The 25,985-nt window shown below is 49.1% G+C and overlaps 1 protein-coding gene across 6 annotated transcripts in view; it reads left to right on the top strand.

Annotated features, from left to right (window-relative positions):
• The window catches only part of SIL1 (SIL1 nucleotide exchange factor), a 296,046-nt gene extending 270,453 nt beyond the window's left edge, over window positions 1–25,593 (top strand). For all 6 annotated transcript variants that reach the window (XM_073801853.1, XM_033853230.1, XM_073801854.1 and 3 more), the window contains 3 exons: window positions 20,443–20,539; window positions 20,984–21,148; window positions 25,067–25,593. In XM_073801853.1, the coding sequence (XP_073657954.1) occupies window positions 20,443–20,539; window positions 20,984–21,148; window positions 25,067–25,423 (619 nt within the window). In that variant the 3' untranslated portion in view covers window positions 25,424–25,593. The remainder of the gene's footprint in view (window positions 1–20,442; window positions 20,540–20,983; window positions 21,149–25,066) is intronic.
• The last annotated feature ends 392 nt before the right edge of the window (window positions 25,594–25,985 follow it).

Below are 25,985 nucleotides of genomic sequence, written 5' to 3'. Positions count from 1 at the left end.
TGCCTCTGCTGGATCTGGCTCCCAAAGGTCCCTGTGATCTCATGTCCCCATCTGGCCTTAGAACAAAGGGGTCTCCTGAATATGTCTCACCTCTCCCCAGGGACCCTGACAGAGCTCAATCTGGGCCTTTGGAGGAAGAATGTGATATGTGTAGGCTAAAGGAGATATGAGTTCTCAGAGTCCTTTGAGAAGGGGATAATTAGCTTTGATAATTAGCCAGAGAGATGACTGAGGCTGTTGGCTGGGGCCTGATTAGGGAGTTAGAGGAGTGTACAGTGGGCTCTGGAGGTGAGGAAGGCCAGGGACTCTAGTCCTTCGAGTCAGATTAGGGGGAGAGCCCCAATGTGAGCACTTTGTGCTAGGCGCTGAGCAAGTGGTGGCTTTTGTGGCAGTGGGGATATGGTGGGTTTTCTCTTTCTGTACCTAAAATGCCTGCTTCCCTTCTCCAGGAGGTAGGAATATCTTGGAATAGAGAGCCACCCTGTGGAGCCATTGATGTAAATGGGAGTGGTTTTGAAGCGAGCCTCATCCTTATTCTTGGCTCCTTATCAAAGATGCTGAGCTGAGGTTTCCAGGTTGCGGGGGGCAGGGGGGTGGGCGTTATTCTACGTGGTTGGTGCTATGGGAAGGAGATTCAAGTTAGTGGGTAAAGAAAACATCCAAGGAGTTGGCTGCCTGGAGGCTTTATGCTTTAGTACTGTGTGAGTTTCCTAAGTATGAAGCTGCTTGGTGTCCACACGGTCTTGTGCCTGGGCCATGGGGACACGTCTGCAAGGACGGGCTGCTGTTAAAGGGACAAGCAGCAGGCCCTTTGGAGCATTCAAAGTTGGTAGGGCCAAACTGGATCTCTGCAAGGAGGACCCCAGCCAGACTGTTACATACCTGGGATGACCCCCAATCTAGCCCCAAACAGCCAATTATTATCTAGTATTATGGCTTGAGCTGGTATGAAACAGTGTGGTGAGCTGTGAAGGCTCTTGATTTATGTTGTTTTTGGTCTCTCGAAAGATTCTTCTATCTTCCTCCTTTGGAAAACATCTTCTTTCCTTTGGGAAACTCTTTATCAGAACCATGTGGTCAGGTAAGGCTGTTAATCTTTGTGACCCACCTCTTCCCTTCCCAATTAGGGCTGGTCATATGACCTGGACTAGCTATTCATAGTGCCTCCTCCGTCTGCACTGTGACTGTCCCGGGGATTGGTATGTGACAGAGGGAGGACCAAAGTCCTGCCCTGGAATTCCATACCGTTTGAGAGGAAGAATTGTTTATGCTGGGATTGATGTGTTTAGGGGCTACCAGTGGCCATCAGACTCATCCTTCCCTGAGAATGCATCTTCATCTAGAGAGGAAAGCAGAGCCTGCAGCCTGAGAGAGGACCTGGCATGTTGCTTGAGCCTCTGGACTCAGTTGTCCTTTTATTTTTGTCATCATTTTCCATGATGGGCCCCAGCAAACTTAGTTTTTCCCTTAGATGAGTCTGAATTCAGTTTTGGTGCCTCAAAAAAAAAAAGAGTCCTGACTAATAGAAAACAGCTTCCAATTGATCTCTTTGCTTCCAAATAGCTAATATCATGTCCAGGGAAGATGCTTCATTGCTGGGACCCTGTGCGGAACACTGTGCTTCACACACATTGGGTGCTCACTTCATGTTTCTTATGTGGGTAACGGCACCCTCACCATCTACTGCCAACCTATGGGAGGAGGGTAGAGACCTGAGCCTGGGTCTCCCAGGCTGCCTCTTGGTGTCAGTTAATCTTGTCATCCATGCATGCATTTTTCATCTCCTTCCTCTGCTTCTGCAGAGATAAATACAATCTGTCAGTCTCGCTTTGCAGGGGACTTGCCAAACATGTCAGTGATGGGGAGTTTATCAGTCTACCTTAAGCTCCTGTCTTCCATATGTAGACAGGGAACCATACTCCTGTGGCACAATGCTGTTTGCAGCTGTGAGTCTGACTATTTCCCTCTGAAATCGGGCTGTCCCCTGGTGCCCAGCTTGAGCTGGTGCTGAATTTATTGTCCCTAAAACATCAGGGCAGTGTTAGAGGTTCCTTGCCCACTGCTTCTTTCCCAGGCTGCTTGTGCCAGCTGCAGGGCCCTTGTGAGGCTGTTAGGTGTCTCTCTGTGGCAGATTTGTTGTTCCATATTTTTAATTACTTACTTTTACAGATCTTAGAATAAATCAAATTATCCATCTGTTATGCTACATTATGCCACTGCAGTTCATGCAGTTCTTTCTCATTGTGTGATATTTGTTAACTTGACCTTGCCCTCTTACAGTGTTCGTGCTCCTCTGTGTGGCTCTATGCCACCTTCTCAATGGATCCCTATAGGGCATGTCAGTCTATTAGGGCCCCTGACAGAGCTGACTGTGGGTAGCTCTTAGGTGGAACAGAGGTTGGTGGAGCTTGGAGTATTGCAGAAGGAGGAGAGTGGCCAAGGAACCACCTCTGATGCTATGCTGACCTGACATTGGTTTGGAAAGTTGGATTGTTATTAGGGTTCCAGAAATGAAAGCAGAAGTTGTAGCCTAGGTTTCTGGTCTTTAGCCAGAGGGCTGTTTTCAAGGTCAGCCAGGTGAGGTTGGGCTGAAAGGACATGACAGTAGCCACCTGCAGACATGTCTGTGACTGCGTCGCCATGGCTGGCAAGTGGTGCCTAACATTAGGATTGAGTCAGGGCTGATCTCAGACACAGCACAAATGGAAGTTACCTATTAGAGATTGATTTCAGGAACCATGTGGAGGACCCTGGTTCCCCAATTTTTTTTTCTCCTGCTGCCTAAAATTCTGTTAATACTGTTGGGAATTAATTTCTTGGTTTTTAAATACATCTCTTACCCCTCTTTGTGAGCAAATACAGACACTCCCAGAAGGGGTACCCCAGGGGTCATCGAACACCTCTACTATATCCTTTTTCTCAAGCAGTTGGGAATGCGTGGCGATGGGGACACACACAGGGAGTTGGTTAAGGAGTCAAACTAGAGGAGGAAGGGAAAAGAAGACAAAATTTAGAACATTAACTGGGGTCTGCCCTGTGTGAGCTCTTGGAGTGGGTAAGCTGCTCAGAAAGGGAGGGAGGTCGTGTGTCCAACCCATCCACACACCTGCTTGTGGGGCTGGACCATCTAGGCCTCAGTGTCCCAGCAGCGAAGTGACACCAAGCCAGCCTCATCCTTTTAGGCAGCTCCTACTAATTGAGTACTGGGCACTGGGCTAGACCATCTAGAGAGTGAGGTTACAGGTGAACAGGCAGCAAGGCATAGTCCATGTCCTCGAGGGTGGTGACGGTTTAGTAGGGGAAACAGACTTTGACCAAGTCTGTTGAGTGTTATGAAGGGGAAAGGGGTCCCAGAAATGCATAGCAGGGGCCCTGTGTTGGTCAGGTGGTCAGTGAAGGTTTCTCTGAGGAGATGGTTGGAGAGAGACCTGGAGGAATAGGAACTAGCCTGATGAAGTTGGGCCCAGGGATGGGGAGTGGTGGGGAGAGGACACTCCAGGCAAGAGACAGTAGCGAACATTGAACGTTTGAGTTGAGAAATTCGTTGCAGGAGGAGGTCCATTTTTTGGTCCTTACATGGGATCATTTTCAGCAGATTCCTGAATGGAAGCACTGAGGCTACTTTACTGATTCCTCGGTGCCTGGGAGACGACCTGTATGTAGCTAGATAGGCTTCTGTGTGGAGGCACTTTGGTCAGAGGCTCTGTGTTCTACTGCTTCATCCTCCAAGGTACCACAGCCCAGGGCTGGGTCTGCTACCCTGGGTTGAGGACTCCTTCCCCCGCCCACCCACCCACCTCTGGCCCAAGCCCACATAAATGGTCTTCTGACTTGGATATGGGCCCAGGTTGGAGCTCATTATAGCCTTGTGGCTGGGCCCTCCATTTTTCCTTCCAGGTAAGACCTGGCAGGCATCAAAGACTGCCAGGAACACCCCACAGGCCTTCTCCTTTAATGATCTTGCTCCTGCCCTCAGTCTGCATGGCCTCCTTAGCCAAGCTTTTCTCACCAGAGCCTCTGGTGACTTTTCACAAGCTTTTCCTCATTCCAACAAGCAGGATTCAGTGACTAATTGCTGGTATTTTTTTCCTCAAGACTATTTATATAGACTGTCATGTTGGGGGTGGGGGAGAGCAGGCTTAGGCTTAGGGGGAGTGATGTTTCCTGCTACTGCCATCATTAGACGGAGGCCCATGTGGCACTGATAGCCGCGCTTTGTCTTTATTCTTGTATTTTTTGTCGTTTCGACATTTGGTTCTTTGAACATCTAACATCCCTCTTATGCTTCTCATCTCCTACAGAAGATTGTTGTATTTTGTCCCCACTGAAGCTGCGTTTTTCTTTTGTCGGATTTCTCACTTTCTTCTTTATTGTATTTTGATCAGTGTGGCCATGTAGGTCTGGGTTTTATTGGGAGCTTTTCATCTTCTTGGCAGTGGCCCTCGGGGCCTGGGTCTTCTTGCAAAAGCTGGGCTCTGCCTTAGGCCCCTGAAGCAGGCCTTTCCTGGCCAGGGCTGGACAGCCCAGCCTGTCATCTGTCCATGGACACTCTAGCCTAGTAGTTCTCAAATTTAAGCATGTGTCAGAGCACCTGGAAGGCTTCTTAAAATACAGATTGCCAGGACCCTTCCCTCAAGTTTCTGATTCACTAAGTCTAGGTTGGGGCCTAAGAATTTTTACTTCACACTAGTTCCCAGGTGATGCTGGTACTGCTGGTCCAGAGACCAACTTTGAAAACCACTGTATTAGTATAATTCCTTCTTTACCTTGAGCCAGTGTCCAGGGTCCTAGGGACAGGAGAATAGTGCGGGACCAGGTTCCTTCTTCTTCATACTGGGTCCAGCTCTCCGAAACTAAATGATGGCAGATGTTGGCAGTGGCATCATAATATTTAAACACTTTTAAAAGCAAGTGCTTTCACTTGCCCTGTATCATTTGATACTCAAAGCAGTTCCCTTGGTTAAGTAGGACAGCTTTTTGACAGATAATAGAAGTAAAGTTCAAATAAGTTAAGGACTCTTTCATAGCCATTCAGCTGGTAGTTTGTGGTATAGCCCCAGTGGAATCCAGGTCTCTTAGCTCCTATTGAGCTTTCAGGCCTCTGCCACTTACTAGTTATGTGACCTTGGGAAAAAACTACTTAACTCTCCATGACTCAGTTTATTGATTTGTAAAATGGGGGTAATAATAGTATTTGCCCCATAGAGTTGTTGTGAGGATTATGTGACTTAACATTTGGAAGGCACTTAAGAACTATTAAATGGTGGAACCCCAGAATCCATTCTCCTAATGACTGTGCAGTGCTGCCCTTAGTTTTGCATTTCTATTGTCACAAGAGGCCCAGGAGAATGTACCACTACTCAACAGACAGCATTATCTTGGACAGTCAGGACAGGGCTCACTCACTTTGGAAAGGTCCTTCTCTTTATGGTCTGCACTGAGGGAACTGTGGATGGCGTGTGCATCTAGGAGTTCAAGGTAGAGCTGTAGCTGCTGGGCTGGGTCAGTGTGTGAAGTCTAAGACCAGGAAGGCAAGGCAGCCAGGTCATCAGGTCACTCCTCAGGAGCTGCTGCAGTTGAGGCCCTTGAGAACTCAGCCCTGGAGTGGCCCTTCAGGGGTTAGTCTGCAAGGAGGAGAAGCTCAGTCTGCCCTTTCAGTATTTTTCTGTCTTCCTGTCTCTCCTCCACCTTCTGACCGGGGCGTGTATAGAACTAGCTGAGGTTTTAAGTAGAGGGCTGGTCCTGATAATGCTAATAGTATGCAACCTGTTGAACATTATGTGCCAGGCACAGTTACATTGGATACCTTATTTAATCCTCCCAACGAAATAATTCTCATTTTACAGATGAAGAAGTTTGGGCAAAGATAGTTTAATTATGGTTATACAGAAAGGAGATCCAAGATTCAAACTCAGGTCTGTCTGGCTCCAGAGCCCGTGGTCTTTACCTTTGTGAGGCTGCCTCCTTGTATTCTACCGTGATGTTTCTCTCTGGGGTGTCATTTTCCCCCTCCCATGGGTGCCTAACCTTGACCTGTTCCCAGTATCCTTTGCTCCTTAGCTTAGTGTCCAGGGTCCAGGACTGTGCAAGTTTTTTATTCACCTTTGTATTTTCTTAGAACTTAACACAAAATCTTATACAGAGGGTGACCATATGTTCTGTTTATGCCTCTTGTCCCAGCGCAGTAATTAATAGTGCTTTTTTTCCACTCTTAAAAGTGTCCCAGTTTGGACAATAAATTATGTGGTCACCCTACTTACACATGACTGGTTCTCCCAACCCAGGGACAGTGGCATTTTAATAGGGGACCCTGAAAGACAGAATTATCTTTAAGACTCAAAGAAACAAACCCCAGGTGGTAAAATTTTAAGCACTTTTATAGCCCATTGGGCATGAGGATTTAGACAAAGTTTCTGCTCAGCACCCCACAAACCTACCACAAAGGACTATTTCTAAGACCAGACTTGAGGTCTGTGAGGGTCACAAAGCCAATCAGATTTATCAAGACAAGAGTCCCACTGTGGCTTCATAGAAGTGTCTGACAAGCCAGGCCAGAAAAGGGGAGGAAGTGTAAAAAGCTTACACTTTCCCACTTCTCCCAGGCAAAAGAGCCCCAGCCTAGAATTTGGCTGTCCACAAACCCCTTAGCCTTCCTGCAGGAAAGAGCTAACTGGGGTTGGTCTGTTCCACTGTACTGAACTCAAGCCCTGGTGGGAGCCTGGGCTCTGTGTCCCAGTGCTTTTTTGTCTCAGGTTCTGCTCATCTCTGGCTCTACCCCTGTACCCTGGACATGGGGCCATGCCCAACCACAGCCTTGGTATGTTCAAGTCACATTCCAGACTGTGCCTTTGCCCCATTTGCAGGCAGCTGAAAACTGCTGTGCATATGTCAGTTCACACTTGAACTGGTTTAATGTTTTTTTTCTTTTAAGTTGCAATCTAAAATTCAGCCAGACAGGCTTTAATGAGCACTAAATCGTCAAGCCTTTTGTTTCCCTTCCTATTCAAACCATAGAGATTTTGTGTTTGATTCAGCAACAATTGCTGAATCTTAAACAAACCATTTACATTTTGACATTAACTATTTTATGAGTGTAACTTTTTCATTGGCATTAGAATGATCGCAACAGAAGGCCTTTTAATGACTTATTAGTAAAAGAGTTAAAAGGGTCTGTGGAAGGTGATTTTTAACATTTTCTTTGAAGAAAATAAAAGTAGATTTTTATCTGAATTCACTTGGGCAATACATGCAGACTTTTAGCCTTTCTCCTCCTAGCTGAGTGACTTTTGATCTTGTTGAGGTCATTCTTCCTGGACACCCTCCTGGTCAAGCCCTCCATTTTTCAGATTACACCTAATATTGAAGCCATCCTCTTGCACAGTTACTTGTCTAATAGAGTGCCTCTCTGCATGTTTCTGTCAGCTGTTAATTTTGTCTAATAGGGACAGGAACTATTTTCATTCTTTGCTCTGGCCTTAAGATGCTTAGCTGAAGACCCTGTGCACTCTGGGCCCAATCAGCATTTGTCGACCAGCTGACTGGATAAAGAGCCTCAGACAAATAGCATGCTCACAAACGAAACCATCCATCATTCTGTCTCCAGAAGCTGTGAATAATTGGGGGTTTTCTCCAGTGTTTGAAGATCTCCACAGAATGGGAAATCTTCACTTTCCTTTTAGGCCCCCATTCCAGTGTCTGATGAGTCAGGTGTAAAGGCTTTGGGCAAGACCAGGCCTCCCAGGTTTGTTTCTGCATCAGGGAAGCTCTGTGTCCTTCTTAACCTGGAGGAGACCTGGTGAGCCCTGAGCCTGGCTGGGGAGTCAGCAGACCCCACTCTGTTCGATTTTCTCCTCTGTTACAATGTGACAGAAGTGGCTAGGAGCAGGAAACCCATGCTCACTCAAGCCATGAGATAAGCCACATGAAATGGCGCTGGCCAAGGAGGCCATGTTGACCCATCCCCATGGAAAACCAGGAGCCTGGGTGCTGTTCTTGTATCTCAGAACTAGAACTAATTGTTCGCAAAGATCTTTCCAAATACCAATGATGCAAACTATTTGGATGGTTCACTGTATTGTTCACCATATTTAAACTGTCAGAAACCTTAAATATCTAAGCAGAACCCTAGCAAACAAAGGATATTTTGGGGACTTGTTATGTATGTTGCACAGCAGAGAGACTTGTAGTCTATACTACTTCCAAATCCTGCAAATGAAGCATTTCAATGTTGTCATTTTCTGCTATAGACCATCCCACGGTTGTTGCCTTTCCTTTTGCTATTGAGAGATGGCTCATTCGTAAACATTTCTACAGTTGTGTAGCAAAAGCAAAATAGGCCTTGCTTGATTCCATTGGCTCTGATTGAGGAGATGAGGATGTTGGAAGGAAAAGTGAGTGATTTCCTAGCACACGTCTCAGAACTCCTGGGAGCAAGATTTGAGTGAGTAAGGAAGCTCCTTCCTGAGCCACTAAAGGCCTATTGAGAAGGTGTATTGCCTACAGCTTGGAACAAGGATTGGCCAGGTGATTTCCCTGGGGCCCTCATACCCTGCTGGACCAGCTTGCTCTGCTCTCCCTCAGCCTTTGGCACCTAGGGGGATAGTTTTACCTCTAGCTAGTATAGAGGACCCAAACTAACACCCTCTTTGTGTTCTCTAATAAACTTGATAAATCTCACTGTGAAAAATCTCCCATACATTTTAGCCTGAATTTTCTTCTGCTTAACCTTGTTGACCCCACCCTTGCTTCCCTCAAACTGTCTGAGACAATTACTGGGAGATGTTTGTTGAATAATTATAGGCCACAGATAATTTCTCTTTAGCTCTCTGTCTTCCATGTTCCCCACTCTGTGGCCTCCCTTTAGCCAGTTCTAATTAGCTTCTTTGATCCTTCCTTCCTGTCTCTCCCTCTAGCTTGTTAATTACATTTCTCCCCCATGAATTCTTCCTGTACTGGCTTTGCCTATCTAGCCAGAGGAGCTGAGAATGAGAATGTAGGGCCACTCAGTGGGAGGTGGTACATTCTTCTTTGTCCCCTACCACAGGTAACCCCTCGCTCTTCTGAGAAGCCTGAAAACCCAGGCACTCTGCCTTTCTTAGCAGAAAGGTAAAAATAGTAATTTTCATTAAAGAGTATAATGTGTTACGATAAAAACAACTATTATTTGAATGCTTGGTGTTTGTCAGGAAGTCTGCTAATCTCTATATATTATCACACTTCATCCCCACAACAATCTCATGAGATAAATATTATTAATCCCATTTTATAGATGAAGAAACTGAGGTCCAAAGAAGTTTAGTAACATATTGCAGTCATACAGCTTGAAAATGCTGGAACTAGGACTTGAACTCAGGTCTCTCTGACTCCAGAGCAGCTCTTACTCAGTAGTTTGCTTACTGAGTTTGGACTTTACGGTAAAACGAAAGTCCAGATCACTGGCTCCTAGCCCACCAAAAAACAGACACACCCTGGGGTAAGATGTCAGCTATTTACCCTCAGTGTAGAAGAGGCTTTTTTTGTTTAACATCTTTATTGGAGTATAATTGCTTTACAATGTTGTGTTAGTTTCTGCTGTATAACAAAGTGAATCAGCTATACATAAACATATATCCCCATATATCCTCCCTCTTGTGTCTCCCTCCCACCCTCCCTATCCCACCCCTCTAGGTGGTCACAAAGCACTGAGCTGATCTCCCCATAGGATGCAGCTGCTTCCCGCTAGCCATCTGTTTTACATTTGGCAGTGTATATATGTCCATGCCACTCTCTCACTTTGTCCCAGCTTACCCTTCCCCCTCCCCATGTCCTCAAGTCCATTCTCTACTTCTGCGTCTTTATTCCTGTCCTGCCCCTAGGTTCTTCAGAACCAGTTTTTTTTTTTTTTTAAGATTCCATATATATGTGTTAGCATACGGTATTTGTTTTTCTCTTTCTGACTTACTTCACTCTGTATGACAGTCAGAAGAGGCTTTTTGAATTGAGATTATAAAACTTGGTGCAGAAGCAAGTTGGTGCGGTGCTATAGGTCTTTTGGGAAACCTCCTTCTGCAGAAAACAAGACTCTCATCAATTCTTGAATTGCTTTAATTCTTAACTCACTTTTCTGACAGTTTTATCTCTCAAAAGATTAAGGAAAAGGGCTTCACTGAAAATGTATTCTGAGCATCACGAAGGATTTGTTTGGTGAAGTGAAGGTGTTGGAAACTTTAGCAGAAAGTGGCTGTGTTTGGAGAAGCCAAGGGAAATGCAGAACTCTGAGTTTTGGAGAAAGCAGATTTTAGAAGGTCCAGGAAAAAGTAGATATGTTGTTTGGGCAAGAACTTTGAAGGGAAGGATGACTCATAGTCTGAACAATGAAATGCGCTTAAGATAGTCACAAGTGATTACTGCAAGGAACAGAGAGGAGACACCTAAACAGACCAACAAGGCCGCATGGGGAGCTCTTAGAGTTGAGCTTTTGTCTGAGAGATGATAAAGGGGCCTATAACTGAGGACAAAGGTGTAGATCTCTGAGAACACTGTCAGGAATACTAGGTGGGTGGAACCTGGGATGCTTAGAACAAAGAACCTGCCTGAGCAGTTACTGTTCAGAGTGAGAGGAATGGCAGGGAAGGCCTTGGGCCCGCTGCTGCAATCAGGTGATTCAGTGTAGCAGATGACAGGGTATCACCATCCTCTCTTCTATTTTGCCTCTAACTTCTCTTTTAATAAGAATGGCCTTCCCTCCAGAAAGAGTAAAACAAACATGGCTAAGAAGAACTTCAGCCCAAAAGTGTGAGGAAGGAGAAGAGCCACTTGCTTCTTAAAATTAGTTAGGGTCTGAAACATCAAATGAAAACTTAATGATATCATCATGAGACCTGTGCATGTGAATGTTTAAGCATCACTGAGAGAGGAGTAAGGAGGCAGGATGGTAACTGTTTTGCTTTTCAAAATAACAAGGCAAGTTATTGAGACTTCATTTATGGGCATTTCTAAAGAGAGGTGATCTCTTGGAGCTAGTGTGGGTTCCATGAAAATAGACTGATTTAAAGCTTAATATCCCTTCCTTCCTCCTGCCCTTCCTTCTACAGAATAGTACAACCATCTTACGCGTACCACTTGATGGCTTTTTTGAAGTGAACATACCCATGTAACTACCACCCGAGTCAAGAAATAGGGTTTTAACAGCACCCCAGAAGACTCTCATGCTCCCTCCTAATTCTAATTTCTTTTTTCAGGAAGATTTGCCAACCTAGGAGATTAGACCGCTGTTATAGACAAAGAGGGAATCTGCATTTCAGAAGCATTTGTCAGAATCTCATGATAATCAAATAGATCAGATAGAGAAATTGATGATCAAGTAGGTACAAATCCGCATGTCTTTAACAATCAGACCTAATAAAGGTTTGTTTATAAGTGGTTAAGTGTCAGCAGAGCCTTCACTATAGTGATGTGCCAAAGAGATCATGTCAGACTCTGCCTGTCCAACCTGCATTCAGGTTCTCATGTGAGGGCATGGGGGCAGATGACACAGATTCGGAAGGGATAACCAACATGTTAGACAGAATGAAGATCCAGAAGAATAGTGACAGGCTAGGACGAAGGGCCCAGGTAGCAAAGCAACATTTAAAATTTTGTTATTATTCGATTTTTAATTTTATAAATTACCCATATTTGTGGTTTTGTTTTGTTTTGTTTTTTTAAAAAGTCTTACCACACAGGAACAAAAGTATGGTGTCAGTCCACCGAATCATTTGTAACTTGTTTTTTACCTTCTCTACTTGTATTCAGGGCCATTTTGGAGAACACTTGACTCATCAGAGGGTGATATGAACAGCCTGCAGGGATTTGACCTAGGCAGGCCCACTGTTGAGTCAGTTTTGTGACACTACTGCCAAAAACCTAGATGTGCCTCAGGTATTAGGGGCAGATGACCTTGGGTCAGCGTGGCTGGGCCCACTGAACTCTGGAGGAGTTGGCCCAGGGGGAGTCCTGTGGATAGGTGTGAATACCACCTCTGCAGGGATTTGTCAGTACGTGGGGCAGTGTCCCATAGAGCATTGTCAAGAAGGCAAAGGATTTCAGGAGTCACATGAAGAATGACTGCTGGATCCCATGAGGCTAGATTTGTGAGAGGGGATCTTTCTCTGGGCATTTGGCTTCTAAGGTTCAGAAGGGCTGACCTGTCAGGGCAGGTTCAGGTGACTCTACTTTGAGAGGGCAGATTCGGACCAGTGGATATAAGCTACATGAAAGCAGATTTTAGCTCGGTAACAGAAGACGTTTTTCTAGCAATTGGAAGAGTTTAAAGCTAACGTAAGGATGAGTCTCCCTACTGCTGTAATCTTCAACCTTGCAGCCAGTTATCAGACATGCTGTCTGGATAAAAGGTTGGGCATTGGATCTAGTTATCCCAAATGCTGGTTCTCAGATCAGTGCCAGGCCTCCTGGTAAGGCTCATGTGAAGCATTTGTGAAAAATCAGGTGTTTGAGCCCTATCTTCTGAGGCTGTGATTCAGTATGTGTAGGGTAAGGGTTAGAATCTGTTAGAATTTTCAGAAAGTGCCCGAAGTGCTCCTTGGAGAAATGGCTTATTCCACAGCAGGTGCAGGAAAAGTACTATATCTTGTACAAGAACATCTTGTGCCAAAAAGTATGGAGGTGCTCAAAGAATGATGGAAATGTGTCAGAAAGACACAGAAACCAAATGAAAAGGCTCTATTTTTTTTTTCAGACTTAATCAGGTATATTTTACATAATCATAGAACTGGATTATAACCCATAGATTAAATAAGAATCCATACTGATATAAATGAATGAATAAGTGAGGAAGAAGGAAAACTTCTTTTAGGTAGAGTGCCAACAAATACAGATAGAAGCAATGATGGAGTTTGAATATCATCCTTTGACAAACATCATGGTATTAATTATTTTAAATAAGAATTACTGATGAATGCCAGAACTAATGGGTGAAAGTTTGGTGAGGAACAGGCTGTCTTCATATCTTAAAGAGTCTCCTCACAAAATATTTATCAATTCAAAAGGGACAAATAATATCTTTATAGTGGAGAAATCTGGCAGACACCACCATGATCAAGTAATCAAAGTGAACACAGCTACTTGTGAGCCTGAATGACATCATGTGCCTCCTGATATGATGCACCGAGAAAGACAAGACATTGCTTTTGTGGCATTCTTGCCAACCTACACTACCTCAGTCTAATCAGGAAAAAACATCAAGTTCAGGCTGAGGGACATTCTACAACTGGCCTGTACTCTTCAAAACTGTCAATGTAAAAAGAAACCAAAAAACAAAAAAAAACTGTCAATGTAGTGAAAGACAAAGACAGGCTAAGGAAGGGTGTGTCAAGGTTAAAGGAGATTCAAAGACATGCTTCTCAATTCATCATGTAAGTCCTGGATTGGACCTTGGACCAAAATTATTTTTCTAAAAAGGATATTATTGGGACAGTTGGCAAAATCTGAATATCTATAGATCATGTATCAATGTTAATTTCCTGATTTTGATAACTGTGCTGTGGTTATGTTCTTAGGAAATACACACTTGATACATTTAAGGTAAAGTGGCATCAGATCTGCAACTTACTCTCAAATATTTCAGAAAAAATGTATAAACATACAGAGAGAAAATGAGAAAACGAATGTAGTAAAATGTTAACAGGTGACTCTTGATAGGAGTCTTTTTTTATTTTGCAACTTTTCTGTAGGTTATTTTTCTGTATAATTCTCTGTAGTAGTTTTTAAGTGCCCAGTCTGAAATGATTTAAGGGAGGGGGGAAATGCCCAAGGTGATTATGATGCAGAGCTATGTTTGAGAGCTACGAGATGTCAAGAAGATTCTTCAGTGCCCCTTCCTCTGCGGCCCCTTTGTCTCTCCAGAGGTAGAAAGATTATCATTCTGTGTGTTTGTGTCTGGAAAGAGGTTCTAGAGATACTGTTGTGAGCTTTATCATTGTGGTGAACTGTGGGTGTCCCACATTTGCTTAAATGACTGGCATCTGGTTGGGGACTGTATTTGAATGGGTCCAGTGATTCTCCTTCTTTTCTCCAGTGTTCAGATAGAACTTCTGAGGGGCCTAATGTGGTTCCCACCACAGCTAGGTGGTATGAAGCTTGTAACAGGCTGGATGTTTTGTTTCTCCTGGGGGCTTCACTTTCATGTGGAAGAGTTGTACTTGGCATTTATTTTTTTGGTGAACCTATTCTGTTTTTATTTAAGTTGGTAACTGTCCACATCTTGATTAACAGATGCTTAACCCTATTAATCCCTAGATGGCAGGCTACTATAGATCTCTAATGAACCTATTTCAGGAGTACACATCCTGCAAGTCCTTGTGTTTCACAGGTGATGAAGGCCACACGCTAGGGCACAAATAAGATGAGGCCATCGGAGAAGGAATCTTTCTCTCTGGGCAAGAAGATGAGCATGCACAGTGTCACCAGTCAGGATCACAAATGATTAAGCTTGTGGTGTGCCCCCTTTCCCTACTGCACAGCATCTTCGCAGAGAGCATTTCAGAACAATGGTAGCTTTTTCTTCTGTTATGAAGACAGAAGAAATAATAATTGTCCTACTTAGAAATATTGCAGGGACTCATGAGAGGGCACATACCCCATGTGTCTCATGTCCCCAGTGTGCCGTGGACAAGCCTGATATCTAGGTTTGGACTGAAACTCCGGATGACACAGGCTCTGCACCAGGGGTTTCACCTTAGTATTTCCTCAGCCCCCGTCGAACCGGTCAACCTAATCCTTATTTCCCGTCCTGAAACTCTGCCTTTTTGTTTTTCTCCTTTTCCACTGATTCAAACTCCCTTTTTAGCCCTTGTTGTTTTGATTCACCTGTGCACAGGATTTCTGTGCATTTCCTGTTTCTGTGCACACACCCTGGTGCCAGCAGTGCCTGCTTCATGGCCCTGTGCATTACAGAGGACCCCACACTGAAAAGGGCCTGTGTTTGATTTAATGCTCTGCCCTCACCATCTTGAAATTCCTAATAGCTTTAAGAACAACTAAGTGTTCACATTTTCATGAACATTATGTAGTGAGTCCTGAGTGACAGGGAAGGAGGAGGGCAGCTTCTGAATCTGAAGTGGGCAGCATTCTCATGAGCCCCCCGGCCACCCTGAGATCAGCTCCACCACCTCCTCAATGCTGCCTAGACACTTGCTCAGCTTGGTTAGCTGAAATATGACCTCTGACCCTTGGCATATTGCCCACATCAGTCACCCTGACCCAGAGCGTTTGGTTTCTGCAAATGCAATCACTTCCATTTCTGCGTGCACCCCGCCAGCCCCCCGCCTTCAAGATTAACAGAGTAGCAGCTGCTGCCATCCCTCTGCACACAGACAGCTGACTCGCCTGCTGATTGTGAACATCCCAGTAATCCAAGTGCTAATGGTATTTATTCAGTCCAGCCAGCTTAGCCCTGAACAAGGTTTATTCTCATTTATCTCATTGGAGACGAGCTACGTCCTTAATATCCTTCTGTTGACTTTGAGCACACCAGCGCCACTGATGTCGCTGAGAGGCGTGCCAGGCCCCTGCCCTTCCAACTCACTCACATCCCCAGCTGTCAGGACACCCATCTTCCAGCCAGCAAGACACCCCTACCCCCACCCTCAGGCGTGGGCCACAGCTCCGGTCCTGAGTCTATAGGCTAGGAGGGGGATGAGGCCAGCATACATGTACCTGGGGCATCTGGGGTGAATAAAAGCAGTGTTCTCAAGGATATGGTCTGGCCTCTTTGTGTAGCAAACCCACTATAATTATAATCTTTCAGTCACAATGTATTGTCTAGCATTTTGGCACTCATTAGCTATTCTATCTTTAACTCAAGGTAGTTTTAGCTCTGCCTCACAGGTGAAGAAACTGAAGTGAAGGGTCTTGCCCAAGGTCATCAGCCATTGTTTACAGGATTCTCACCAAGAGTTCTCCAGACTTTCACCCTGGCACATTCTGTAGACCTCACTCTGAGCTATTTTGGGCATTTCTTCCCCCAAAACATAGCAGTGAGCCTTCAGAGCCCAAGGCTGAGCTGCCTGGAGAGAGAGGGGTTCTGAGAGCATGTTGGTGTCTGCCCCTCTAGGGCAGATTGCTCAAGAAAAGCCCTCCTCTGCTGTCCCTGCCTGGATGGACTGAGTGCCATCTGGAAATGCTAGCCTGGTTTTTCCTACCCTCCTGATGTGTTTCCTCAGCCTCTTTGACTGGGTGGTGCTAAAAGCCTTTTTTCGGAAGGGTATTGTATGGAACCCCTGATGTGTCCGTGGAGCCACTGAAGCCCTGAAGCCTGGGGTAGAGCTCAGAGTTACGTGAGTTCCCTCATTTACGCCAGTCAGGGTGTGGGCCCAGGGCTGCTAAGGCTGCACTTGGCCCCACTCAGCCATAGGCCCACATTTGGCCCATGGTCCTGCTCTACTTACCCAAGTTTTCAGGACTCTGCTGCAGGTGAAAAAGTAAATTCATTGCCTTATGAAAGTGATTTTCGCAAGTGGCAAAAGGCACCAGGCTTTCCCTTTTTCTCTCTGGTTTACTTCTCCTGTGTTTGAGTTCTATTCTTTCCTGCTCTAAATGGCTTCCCTCCATGGGGATGGTTTGGGTTGGGATGGGACCTGGCTGCTATTGGCATGGCTATAGGTGCTTCTGGCTTACAGCAACCTACCTACCTTGTGAAGAAGAGAACTTCTCTGTCCTGACTCCAGTGTAGAAGACTGAAAAGCTCTGATTGCCAGTCCTCGGCAACCAACGGAGGGCCTGGTGGGGGGCAGATATGATGAGCCAGTATTGGGCCATAAGCCCTCCCTGCGGGGTTGGGACCTGCCCCCTCAGGACCACAAGGAGTGGAAGAGGCAGCCATCAGTGGAAGGGAAGAAAGGGGTGTCAGTGCCTGGTGAGGAAGAAAGGATGCTGGGCAGATACCGACACACACCACGTAACAGTCGGCCTGACCTGGGAATCGTGAGCTATGCCTGGCTCAGAGTGTCCCTCCAGCTCATCTCCCACCCTGGGGTCACTGTCCTGAGGCAGGCCCTTCTCCTGGGCCCTCTCTTGTGTCTTTATGCCCTAGAAGTGCTTGTTTCCAACTCCCCATTTTGCCTTGCGTGTGTCGAGGAAGGAGAAGCAGGAGCAGGTTCCGCTTGCTGGGCAGGGTATGGGTCCTGTGTCTCCTCATCCTCAGGCGCAGCCTGACCTGCCCTTGTGTCAGGAGTCAGCTGCACTCCTCAGCCCCGTTTTCTATGATTCTTCAGGGCAGCCTTCCACTGAATGGTCTGCTTGCCTCTCTGTACATGCTCATGCTGTTCCCTGAGCACATGCCTGTCTTCTGGTGCACAGGCTGTCTTCCTCACTTGTACTCCAGTCTTCTGCAGTCTCTCTTCTTCCAGGCAGCCCTCCTGGCTCTTCCAGACCAGACATTCTTTCTCTGAACCCCCACAGACCTTAGGTTCAGAGCCACCTGGTACAGCCTAAAAATTACATAGCCGTTCATTTATTCACTCTGAAACCTGTAAGTAGAATACGGTGGTGTGGTGTCTCTCCTATGTGTGGAGCCTGGCTTGTTGAGTGTTGAGTGGCAGAGAACAGGCTGAGTGTCCCCAAGGATCTGTTCTGCACGTGGGGCTTCTCTGAGCAACTGCCTGGACAGTGCCTTGCCTCTAGATCTTTCCTAGGACAGTGCTTTCTGGCCCTTTCTAACTCACATTGGGGCTCTGATAGACAAAATGCTGGGGAAGCCATATATCTTCTTGGCTTTTGGCATCTTTTGTTTACTCCCATTGGCTTATTCTTTCTCTGGAGGATCCTAGGAATTTGCCTACACAGTATGTGCCCTCGCCTTTTGCCCCTGGTAGTTTGTTTTCTTGTTTGTGCTGTGGTTCCCTTTGGGGTTTGAATCTTCTCTCCCCTTCTGCCAGGTGAAACCTGGGTGGGCAGAGTCCCAGTATTATTCATGTCTCTCCCCTCTCCCAATACTGCCCAAGTTAGTGACAGGGCTGCTACTCTGGGAGCTGCTTAGGCTGGGTCTCCTTGGAGGCCCCTCTGCTCCTGAGCTCTGAGCTTGTCTTTCGGGGTTAGCCAGGTGATTGTTTCTGGGTCTTGTTCTCAGCAGATCTGTAGACAAGGATGAAGCTTCACATGACGTCTTTGGAGGGCCTTGTCTGTGCTGCTCTGCAGGCCCACTGGGGATGGGGCTCCTAGGTGCTGTTCCCTGAGGCTGATGAGATGTTGGGCCTCACAGCCCCCCTTCCTTGGGAGACTGTGTTTGACGTTTGTGTGAATTTCTCAGCGTGGTCGACTTCTTTTCCTAGACCCTGCCTGTTGTGGGTGAGTGTTCCTCAGACACATGACGGCAGAGACAGCCCTAATTAACTCACGCTTTGATGAAGTAGCTGCCTTTCTCAAGGTGGGGGAGCAGGGGGCAGGGAAGAGGCTCAGCTCCATAATCCCTGCATTGGCGCCCACCTGCCTATCTGGAGAGGAGCTGTCAGCCTTCTTCCCCAGGGACCCCAGTGCATCTCCAGGCTGCTCCTCAGACACAAGTGAAGTTGCAGTGGGAAAGGCCGGCACCCACCCTGCGCATCCTTTTGCAGAGAAGATGCAGAGGGATGCAGGCGCCTCCCATTTTACAGCAGGAAAACTGGCTCCATGTGCTAAGTCTGCTTCGAACCTTGAAGCTGGGGCCTGGTAGGAGTAGTGGGTGGACCATCAAGGACTCACTTGGGCCCCATTACCATACCATCCAGCCAGCTTGTATGGGGTGCCTGCTGTGTGCCAGGCCCTCTCCTGTGAGCAGCAGTGTGCTCTCTCTCTTGTTACCTGCCTCCCCTTTTCTCTGGGTTTTGGATCAGGAATCGACTCTCTGATTTGTCTGTACTCTGCCGTACTCTCCAAGATGTTCTGAGGGCCCCCTGCTAAGATTGTGGGTTAGGAGAAACAGGTGCTTTTTGGGTCTCCAGGGTACTTTGTGGTGGCCATGCTAAGATAAGGCAGCCAGGGCCCAGAAGAGACTGGGTGCCCTCTGTGTGCTTGCTGTCTGGGTGAGGGTGACAGCCACTGTCTCACCTCTGGTCCAGCCTCTCCCCTTGCTGCTGGTCTCAGGCTTTTTACATGCCTGCCACCTTTCTTTTCTGAGGCCTCATACGCTGCCGATGAAGGAATCTTGACCTTCTTCGAAGGCCTAACTACACAGATCTCTGCGCTTGGCACTTGCTCCTTAATTCATCATCAGTTTGATCTTAGAAAGTAAGGGGTTCCCAGCCGTGTCCCTGTCTGGCACCCTGCCCTAGAGGAGGTCTCACCCTCCAGGACCCCCATCCTTTCATCCATGAGCGCTTTGCCTGAAATATTTGTTTAAAGCTCATCACTCTTTTTTTTTTTTTTTTTTTTGTGGTACACGGGCCTCTCACTGCTGTGGCCTCTTCCGTTAAGGAGCACAGGCTCCGGACGCTCAGGCCCAGCGGGCATGGCTCACGGGCCCAGCTGCTCTGGGGCACGTGGGATCTTCCCAGTCCAGGGCATGAACCCGTGTCCCCTGCATCGGCAGGCGGATTCTCAACCACTGCGCCACCAGGGAAGCCCCAAGCTCATCACTCTTTCTCTAGCCCAGAATGGGGACTGGCGTTCCAGAGGCAGCTCTGGGTTCTTTGTGTTTCAGTGTTGCCCGTTTGTTGGTTGATGCAGTCAGTCATGGTTGTACACATATGTTGCTTCATTCACTCCTTACTCTCCAGGGCCCTACGCCATGGCAGACCCTGTGCTGAGTGCTGAGATACGGGGACAATCATAGTAGCTGCTGTCACATAGTGGAGAGTCCAGCAGGGAGGCAGCTGGGTTAGGATCTACTCAGGGATGCAAAGGCTCCCTGGATGTTGTTCTTTCTGCCTGCCTCCCTCCCATAAGTGTTTACTCTATACTGTCTGTGTGCTCCACCCAGGAGGAGAGAGAGAGGAAGGGGTCCCTGGCCCTGGAGCTACACACCCTGAAGGGAACAGATCGTTAGTGATTCCCCCAGAGTGTGATGCACCTGGGATCATGGAAGGGGGAAGCACGTAAGGCTGGCTTGAGGAGCGTGGAGGAAGGCTTTCCATAGGAGGGACACTGAAGTAGCACCTTCAGCATCAGAGGGATCTTAAAATGGTAGCGGTGATTTCCATTCCCAGATCACCCCAGCCCATTGGCTGATAGGGAGTGGACAGTGACCTGGGGCCCTTGGCCCTGTTGTCTGTGCCATAGGCCATTGTACCCAGGTGGACCTACACCAGTTTGTTTTTGTTTCCCCAGATAAGTTCTAGCTTGTCCAGAGTGGGAACACCCCCTGTGCACCTTGTTCCTCCCCAGGGATGGCTGCTGTGGTGGTAGCCCTCTTAACCTGGGTTGGGCCCAGGGGCGTGCCCCCAAGTTGGTGAGTAGGTGTAAAGTCCTGCTTTCCTGTGCTTCCCCCTCCAGCAACCCAAAGGTCCAGGTGGAGGCCATTGAGGGAGGAGCCTTGCAGAAGTTGCTGGTCGTTCTGGCCACGGAGCAGTCTCTCACTGCGAAGAAGAAGGTGCGTTTCTGCTGCCTTTTTCCCGCCCAGACCCCAGCACACCCGTGGAGCCTAAAAGACAAGGGTCCCTTTCCGGGTTGTACACGTCACCCTTGGGGGCCTGAGTGGCCATCCGCTGGGTGGCGTAGGGGGAGAGGTCCCCTTCACCTAAAGCAGCACAGCAGTATGTGAGGCTTCTGGAGGCCTGCTCCCACGGTGCAGTCTCAGGTTCAACACCCTGGTTTCCTGCCCTGGGCCTCCGTTTGTCCACTGGGTGGTGTTGAAGGTGTCTGATATCTCTCCTGGCTCTCACAGCCCTGGGTACTGGGGTGAGCTATACCCAAGGGTGGTGGTTGGGGCCGGGAAGAATGGGACCTGGGCTGGGGTAGCTGGGGCACCTCTGGGTGCTTGCCCCAAGGCCTAGTTTCTGTGGCCCCTCACCCATCTGGATCTGTGCCTCCCCAGGTTCTGTTTGCCCTGTGCTCCTTACTGCGACACTTCCCCTATGCCCAGCAGCAGTTCCTGAAGCTGGGGGGACTGCAGGTGCTGAGGAGTCTGGTCCAGGAGAAGGGCATGGAGGTGCTGGCCGTGCGCGTGGTCACTCTGCTCTACGACCTGGTCACTGAGAAGGTGAGTGCCCAGGCCTGTCCTGCCTCCCGTGCACTTTGCTTTGTGTTTGTTTCTGGCCATTTGACCCTCCCCACTCCCCATATCTTCCATCCATTCCCTACATCCTCATAGCTGAGTGTCCTGAGCAAACATGCCAGCCCTGAGCTGGGCTGACAGGAATGCTGTGGAGCCCAGGATTTCTGAGATGTCAGGGCAGATGTCCTGTGGGAAGTGACTGCTGAGCTAAAACCTGAGGGCTGGTGAGGAGTGGGAGGGGAGGAGGGGGCACTGGCAGTGGTCAGGGGTTAGCATGATGAAGGGTCAGTGTGACCAGAAGCCAGAAACAGCCAGGATCAGCCCTTCATGGAATAAAAGGTCATTTGGCTGAAACCTAGGGTGCGGGTGACCAGGAGCAGCTGTGTCTGGGAGCCGTCACAGCAGCCAGGAGACTGAGGAGCCAGGGGCTGGAATGATGCTGAATCTTAAGATTCTAGAAACCTGGAGGTGCCTCCTCTGGGAGCTTTGGCTCTGGGCAGGGGCTCAGACTGGCTGCCACTGAAGGACCCAGGGACCCACGGGCTTGCCATCTGGGAGGAGACTTGGTCCCCAGCCCACTTCGGTGTTTTTGAGCCTGAGAAGTATCTTAATTAAGGAGAGGCTAAAACCAGCCAGGGCTGATTCTTAATTCAGCTGCTGCAGAGCATTGGCAGGGTTTTCTCAGCTGCCTCTCTGGGGCCACACTCTCCCTACAGCCAACTGCGGATTAGTGGAGCAGGGCTGGGCAGCCGCTGGAAACCACTTCTGAATGTTGGAGGAAGAGGGGCCCAGCCCTTCCTCCCTGGCCCTCCCCTGCGCACCCCTCCCGCCAGGCCTCAGGCCAAGGATCAGGGTTGTCTGTTGCTGCTTTTCTCTCCACCTGTTGGCTTTTGTGTGTGTGCACTCACTCACTCTGTCTCTCTTGTCCTGTCTTGTCTTTCAGCCTCTCCCTCTCTCTCTCCCCCTCTCCCCCTTTCTCTTCCTCCACCCCTCTAAGCTGCAGAAACCCTGTTTCTCAGAACAGCAGGCAGCCATGTGGTCCTCATGTCCAATTAATAAGGCCAGGGCACAGCTGACATCCTGGGAGTGGGCCAGCAAGCCAGGGGAAGGACATGTACACAGGCTTGGCATTTCCCGGGAGAAACCTATCACTTTGCCCTTGTGACTTGGGTGTCTCTTTGCTGCCCCCAGCCCTGGCGTAGCGGGCACCGTGACTTTGCTTCATCCCTGGAGAGCTACCACTGGCAGTCTCACCAAGGCTGCCCTGGTGAGAGGCAGGCCCCTGAGTCAGCTGGCCCCGGAGCCGACCTTTGAGGCTTTGGGGTGCTGTGAAGATCAGGGAGGGAGTGGCGTCTCTCTGCAAACAGTATGGAGACAGCCATGCTCCTGCAGGTGGAGGACCGTGGAGGAGTTTCAGCCAGAGAGTGTTAGAACAGATGGCAGCCATACTTTACACTTGAGGCAGTCAGGGCTTCTTGTTCTTATGGTTTCTCAGAGAGAATAAAGAGCTAATCAAACTAGCCAAACCCATCTGGGGATGGGTCCAGAGCTGCCTGAAGGTAGAGGTGTGACAGGTTGCCAACCGGGGGGTGCCATGCACCTTGAGGGCATCTTTGGTGTCGGGAGGTAGCAGCTGAAGGCAGAATTCCCATGAGAGTATGGGACCACCTCTCAGATTGTTCGGGTCCTTGGCTCACCGGCTTACCCCTTCTGTGGTCTGCCAGACCCCAGGCATTTCTTCTTCTGTCCCTTGGCTCTTGGTGGGCCCTCCACTAAGAAACTGTGCCCTGACATCTGGGCTCCTGCAGAGCTGGGATGCCCTCCTGTGGTCATGAGCCCACGTCCTCTCGTGCCTTCTTGGAGCTGAAGGGCCGCAGGGGTGACCTGCCCGCTGGTTCCTTCCACAGGTGTTGACTGGGTATCTGCCCTGCCGGTGCTGTGCCAGCCCCATGATCCCTGCCCTCCTGGTGCTTTCAGGCAGACATTTATCAGAGAATCTCCTAGAGCATGTAGGCCCTGGAGGCTTATGATCAGGGCCCTAACCTCTTCTGGGGAGTCAAAGGAGGTGCTGAGTGAGAAATGAGGGGTGAGTCAAGTTGACTGTGGAGTCAGTGTTGGGTGAGAGGGTGCCTGGAAGTGGGAGCTGCACGTACATAGATCCTGGGGGAGAGTTGGTGTGACGGGTGCCAGAGTGAGGGCATGTGTGGGGAGGAGCCCAAGTGCAGGCAGGGCCAGATTCTGAAGAGCCTCCAAGTCCCAGTGAAGGGAGTCAGTCTTTATCATCAGAAATGCCAAGTTGTGAAGGGTTTGGGGCTGTGTCATTGTCTGCTGTCAGAGGACTGGAGGATGCAGGCTGGGAGCAGGAGGCAGGAGACTGCAAAAGTGCAGTGAGGAGCAGCGCCCATGGGGCAGAGAGCTGGGAGAACTGGGATGTGTTTGGAGGTGGAGCTGGCAGGACTTGGGAGTAGGTTAGGAAAGGACTACTCCATCCCTCTCAGCCTTTTCTGTCCCAGGATGCTGACCCCCCTCCTCCCCTGCTTCCTCTGCCAGCTCCAACAAGCGCCACAGCCACCAGGTTCTCCACTGTGGCCCCTGATCTTTTTCTGGGCTTCCCTCTTGCCTTCCCTGTCATCTGCATGCCTCATCCTCCCCTGGAGTTAGGGCAGTGATTTCTTCTTTCTTCTTGCAAGTACATTTAGTACAACCAGTATGGGACATCTCTACCCATTGCCGACCCTCCATCTCTGCATAGCCTTCCTCTGACATTTGAAATAAGTTGGTAGACTCCTGGTGGCTTGCCGTGATCGTATAGTGATTAGTACTCTGCATTGTGAAATAAGTTGGTAACTTGTCGGGTTTCAGGTGTTTCCTCTGGCAGCCTGGCAGGATCGGTTCCCACCATATTCTGATGGGGCTGGGTTTCTGCACTTACCAGACACAGGCCATGCATGTGACTTCCTGCCCAAACTTTCCTCAACTCCCCAGGCCCTCAGCATAATGGCCAGGGACTCCCAGGGCTCCGAGCATTCTGGGCCCCAGCCTGGCCCTCGTGCCCCATCGACCATAACAGCCTGCTGGTCTTCAAACATGAGGTGGGCCCAGGCCTATTGTTGCAACCCTCCTGTGTCTGTGGACCCTACACCCTTATCCCCTTGGTCAACTCCCACAAGCCCCTCAAGGCTCAGGGACTTGCCAGCCTCCTCTGTCGCCCGTGCCCTAATTCCTGTGAGGGAGTGGATCTGTAGTTGTGGTGATGGTGATGTGATGCTGCTGCTGGTACAGCTAACGTTTGTTGATGGCGAAGCTCACATTGTGGGTGTGCTCTCTGTGCTGGGCACTGGCTGCATGGTCACTGTCCCACTGAGTTCTCCCAACAGTCCTGAAGGGGTTACGTCCTCTCCTCCACATAAGAGATGATGGCATTGGGTCTTAGGGAGGCAAAGTGCTAGCCCAAGGTCATTCCGTCATTCAGCTGTCAGTGGTGGAGCAGGAATTTGAATCCAGACTGTCTGCCTCCACACCACCCTGCTGGATGAAATGTATCATGATATTTAGGACTTACTCAGTTAATTTTTAATCTCCTGATAGATCCTGAGCTCCTTGAGGGCAGGGACCATGTCTCCATCTTGGTTTCTCCAGCACCTGGCACATTACACAGTTGTTTTTGATGAGTGGATGGATGGACAGATGGGTGGACATATGGATGGGCTGGAGAGCATGTGTGAAGCTATGAGTCCAGTTGGCCTTCTCCCATGAAGGGCCTTTGAGGCCCAAGGGGAAGGAGGAAGAGGGTGCAGACTCATGGGTCAGCCATGTGCCTTCGAGTCTAAAAGGCAGGGCTGACTGCTCTCTGTGTGTTCTCTCCCCTTCCCACACCCTGGCCCCTGGCCGTGTGGATGGCAGATGTTTGCTGAGGAGGAGGCCGAGCTGATGCGGGAGACGTCCCCAGAGAAGCTGCAGCAGTACCGCCAGGTGCACCTCCTGCCAGGCCTTCAGGAACAGGGCTGGTGCGAGATCACTGCCCACCTCCTGGCACTGCCAGAGCACGATGCCCGCGAAAAGGTGCTACAAACACTGGGTGCCCTCCTGGCCACCTGTCGGGACCGCTACCGTCAGGACCCGCAGCTCAACAGGACGCTGGTCATCCTCCAGGCTGAGTACCAGGCACTGGCTGCCCTGGAGCTCCAGGATGGCGAGGATGAGGGCTACTTCTGGGAACTCCTGGGCTCTATCAACAGCTTGCTGAAGGAGCTAAGATGAGGCTGCCCCTGCCACTGGGACTAGACCGGGATGCTGCTAGTGAGGCTGAGGGGCACCGGCTGGGGTGGGCTCTTCAGGGGATACCAGCTAGGAGGGAGGACTTCCCCACTGGGGCCTGGGCATCATCTGGGCAGTGCTGGCCTGGCCATTAAATGGAAGCATGAAGGCCATTGTCTGTCTGTTTACTGTGTGTCTGTGCAGACTGGGCACAGTGCTTTGGTGGTCTTTGGGTGATAGCGCCCTGAGGTCCCCTGGTGACGTGCTGGGTGGTCAGTCCAGGGCATCCAGTAACAGGCCCCGTGGGAAGGGTCTGGGCCCAGGAGTTGGAAAACCCCAGTTGGGACCCAGCTCTTTACCAGCCAGTGAGTGGCTCTGTGACTTTGGGAAGTCATTTAACTTCCCTGAGGCTGTTTCCTCATCTGTCAAAGGGGAATGCTATTAAATGAGAGAAAACATACATAAAGCACTACACCAGTGCCTGGCACTCGTGCTTGCCACCTCCTCACCCAGCTATGTCGGGAGGTCTGGGTAATCATCTCACTGCCCCCTTCATCCTGTGCCT

Source organism: Tursiops truncatus, chromosome 3 (assembly GCF_011762595.2).
Source record: "Tursiops truncatus isolate mTurTru1 chromosome 3, mTurTru1.mat.Y, whole genome shotgun sequence".
NCBI lineage: Eukaryota > Metazoa > Chordata > Mammalia > Artiodactyla > Delphinidae > Tursiops > Tursiops truncatus.
The sequence above is the reverse complement of the archived record's forward strand: the minus strand, read 5'-3'. Positions and strand labels throughout refer to the sequence as shown.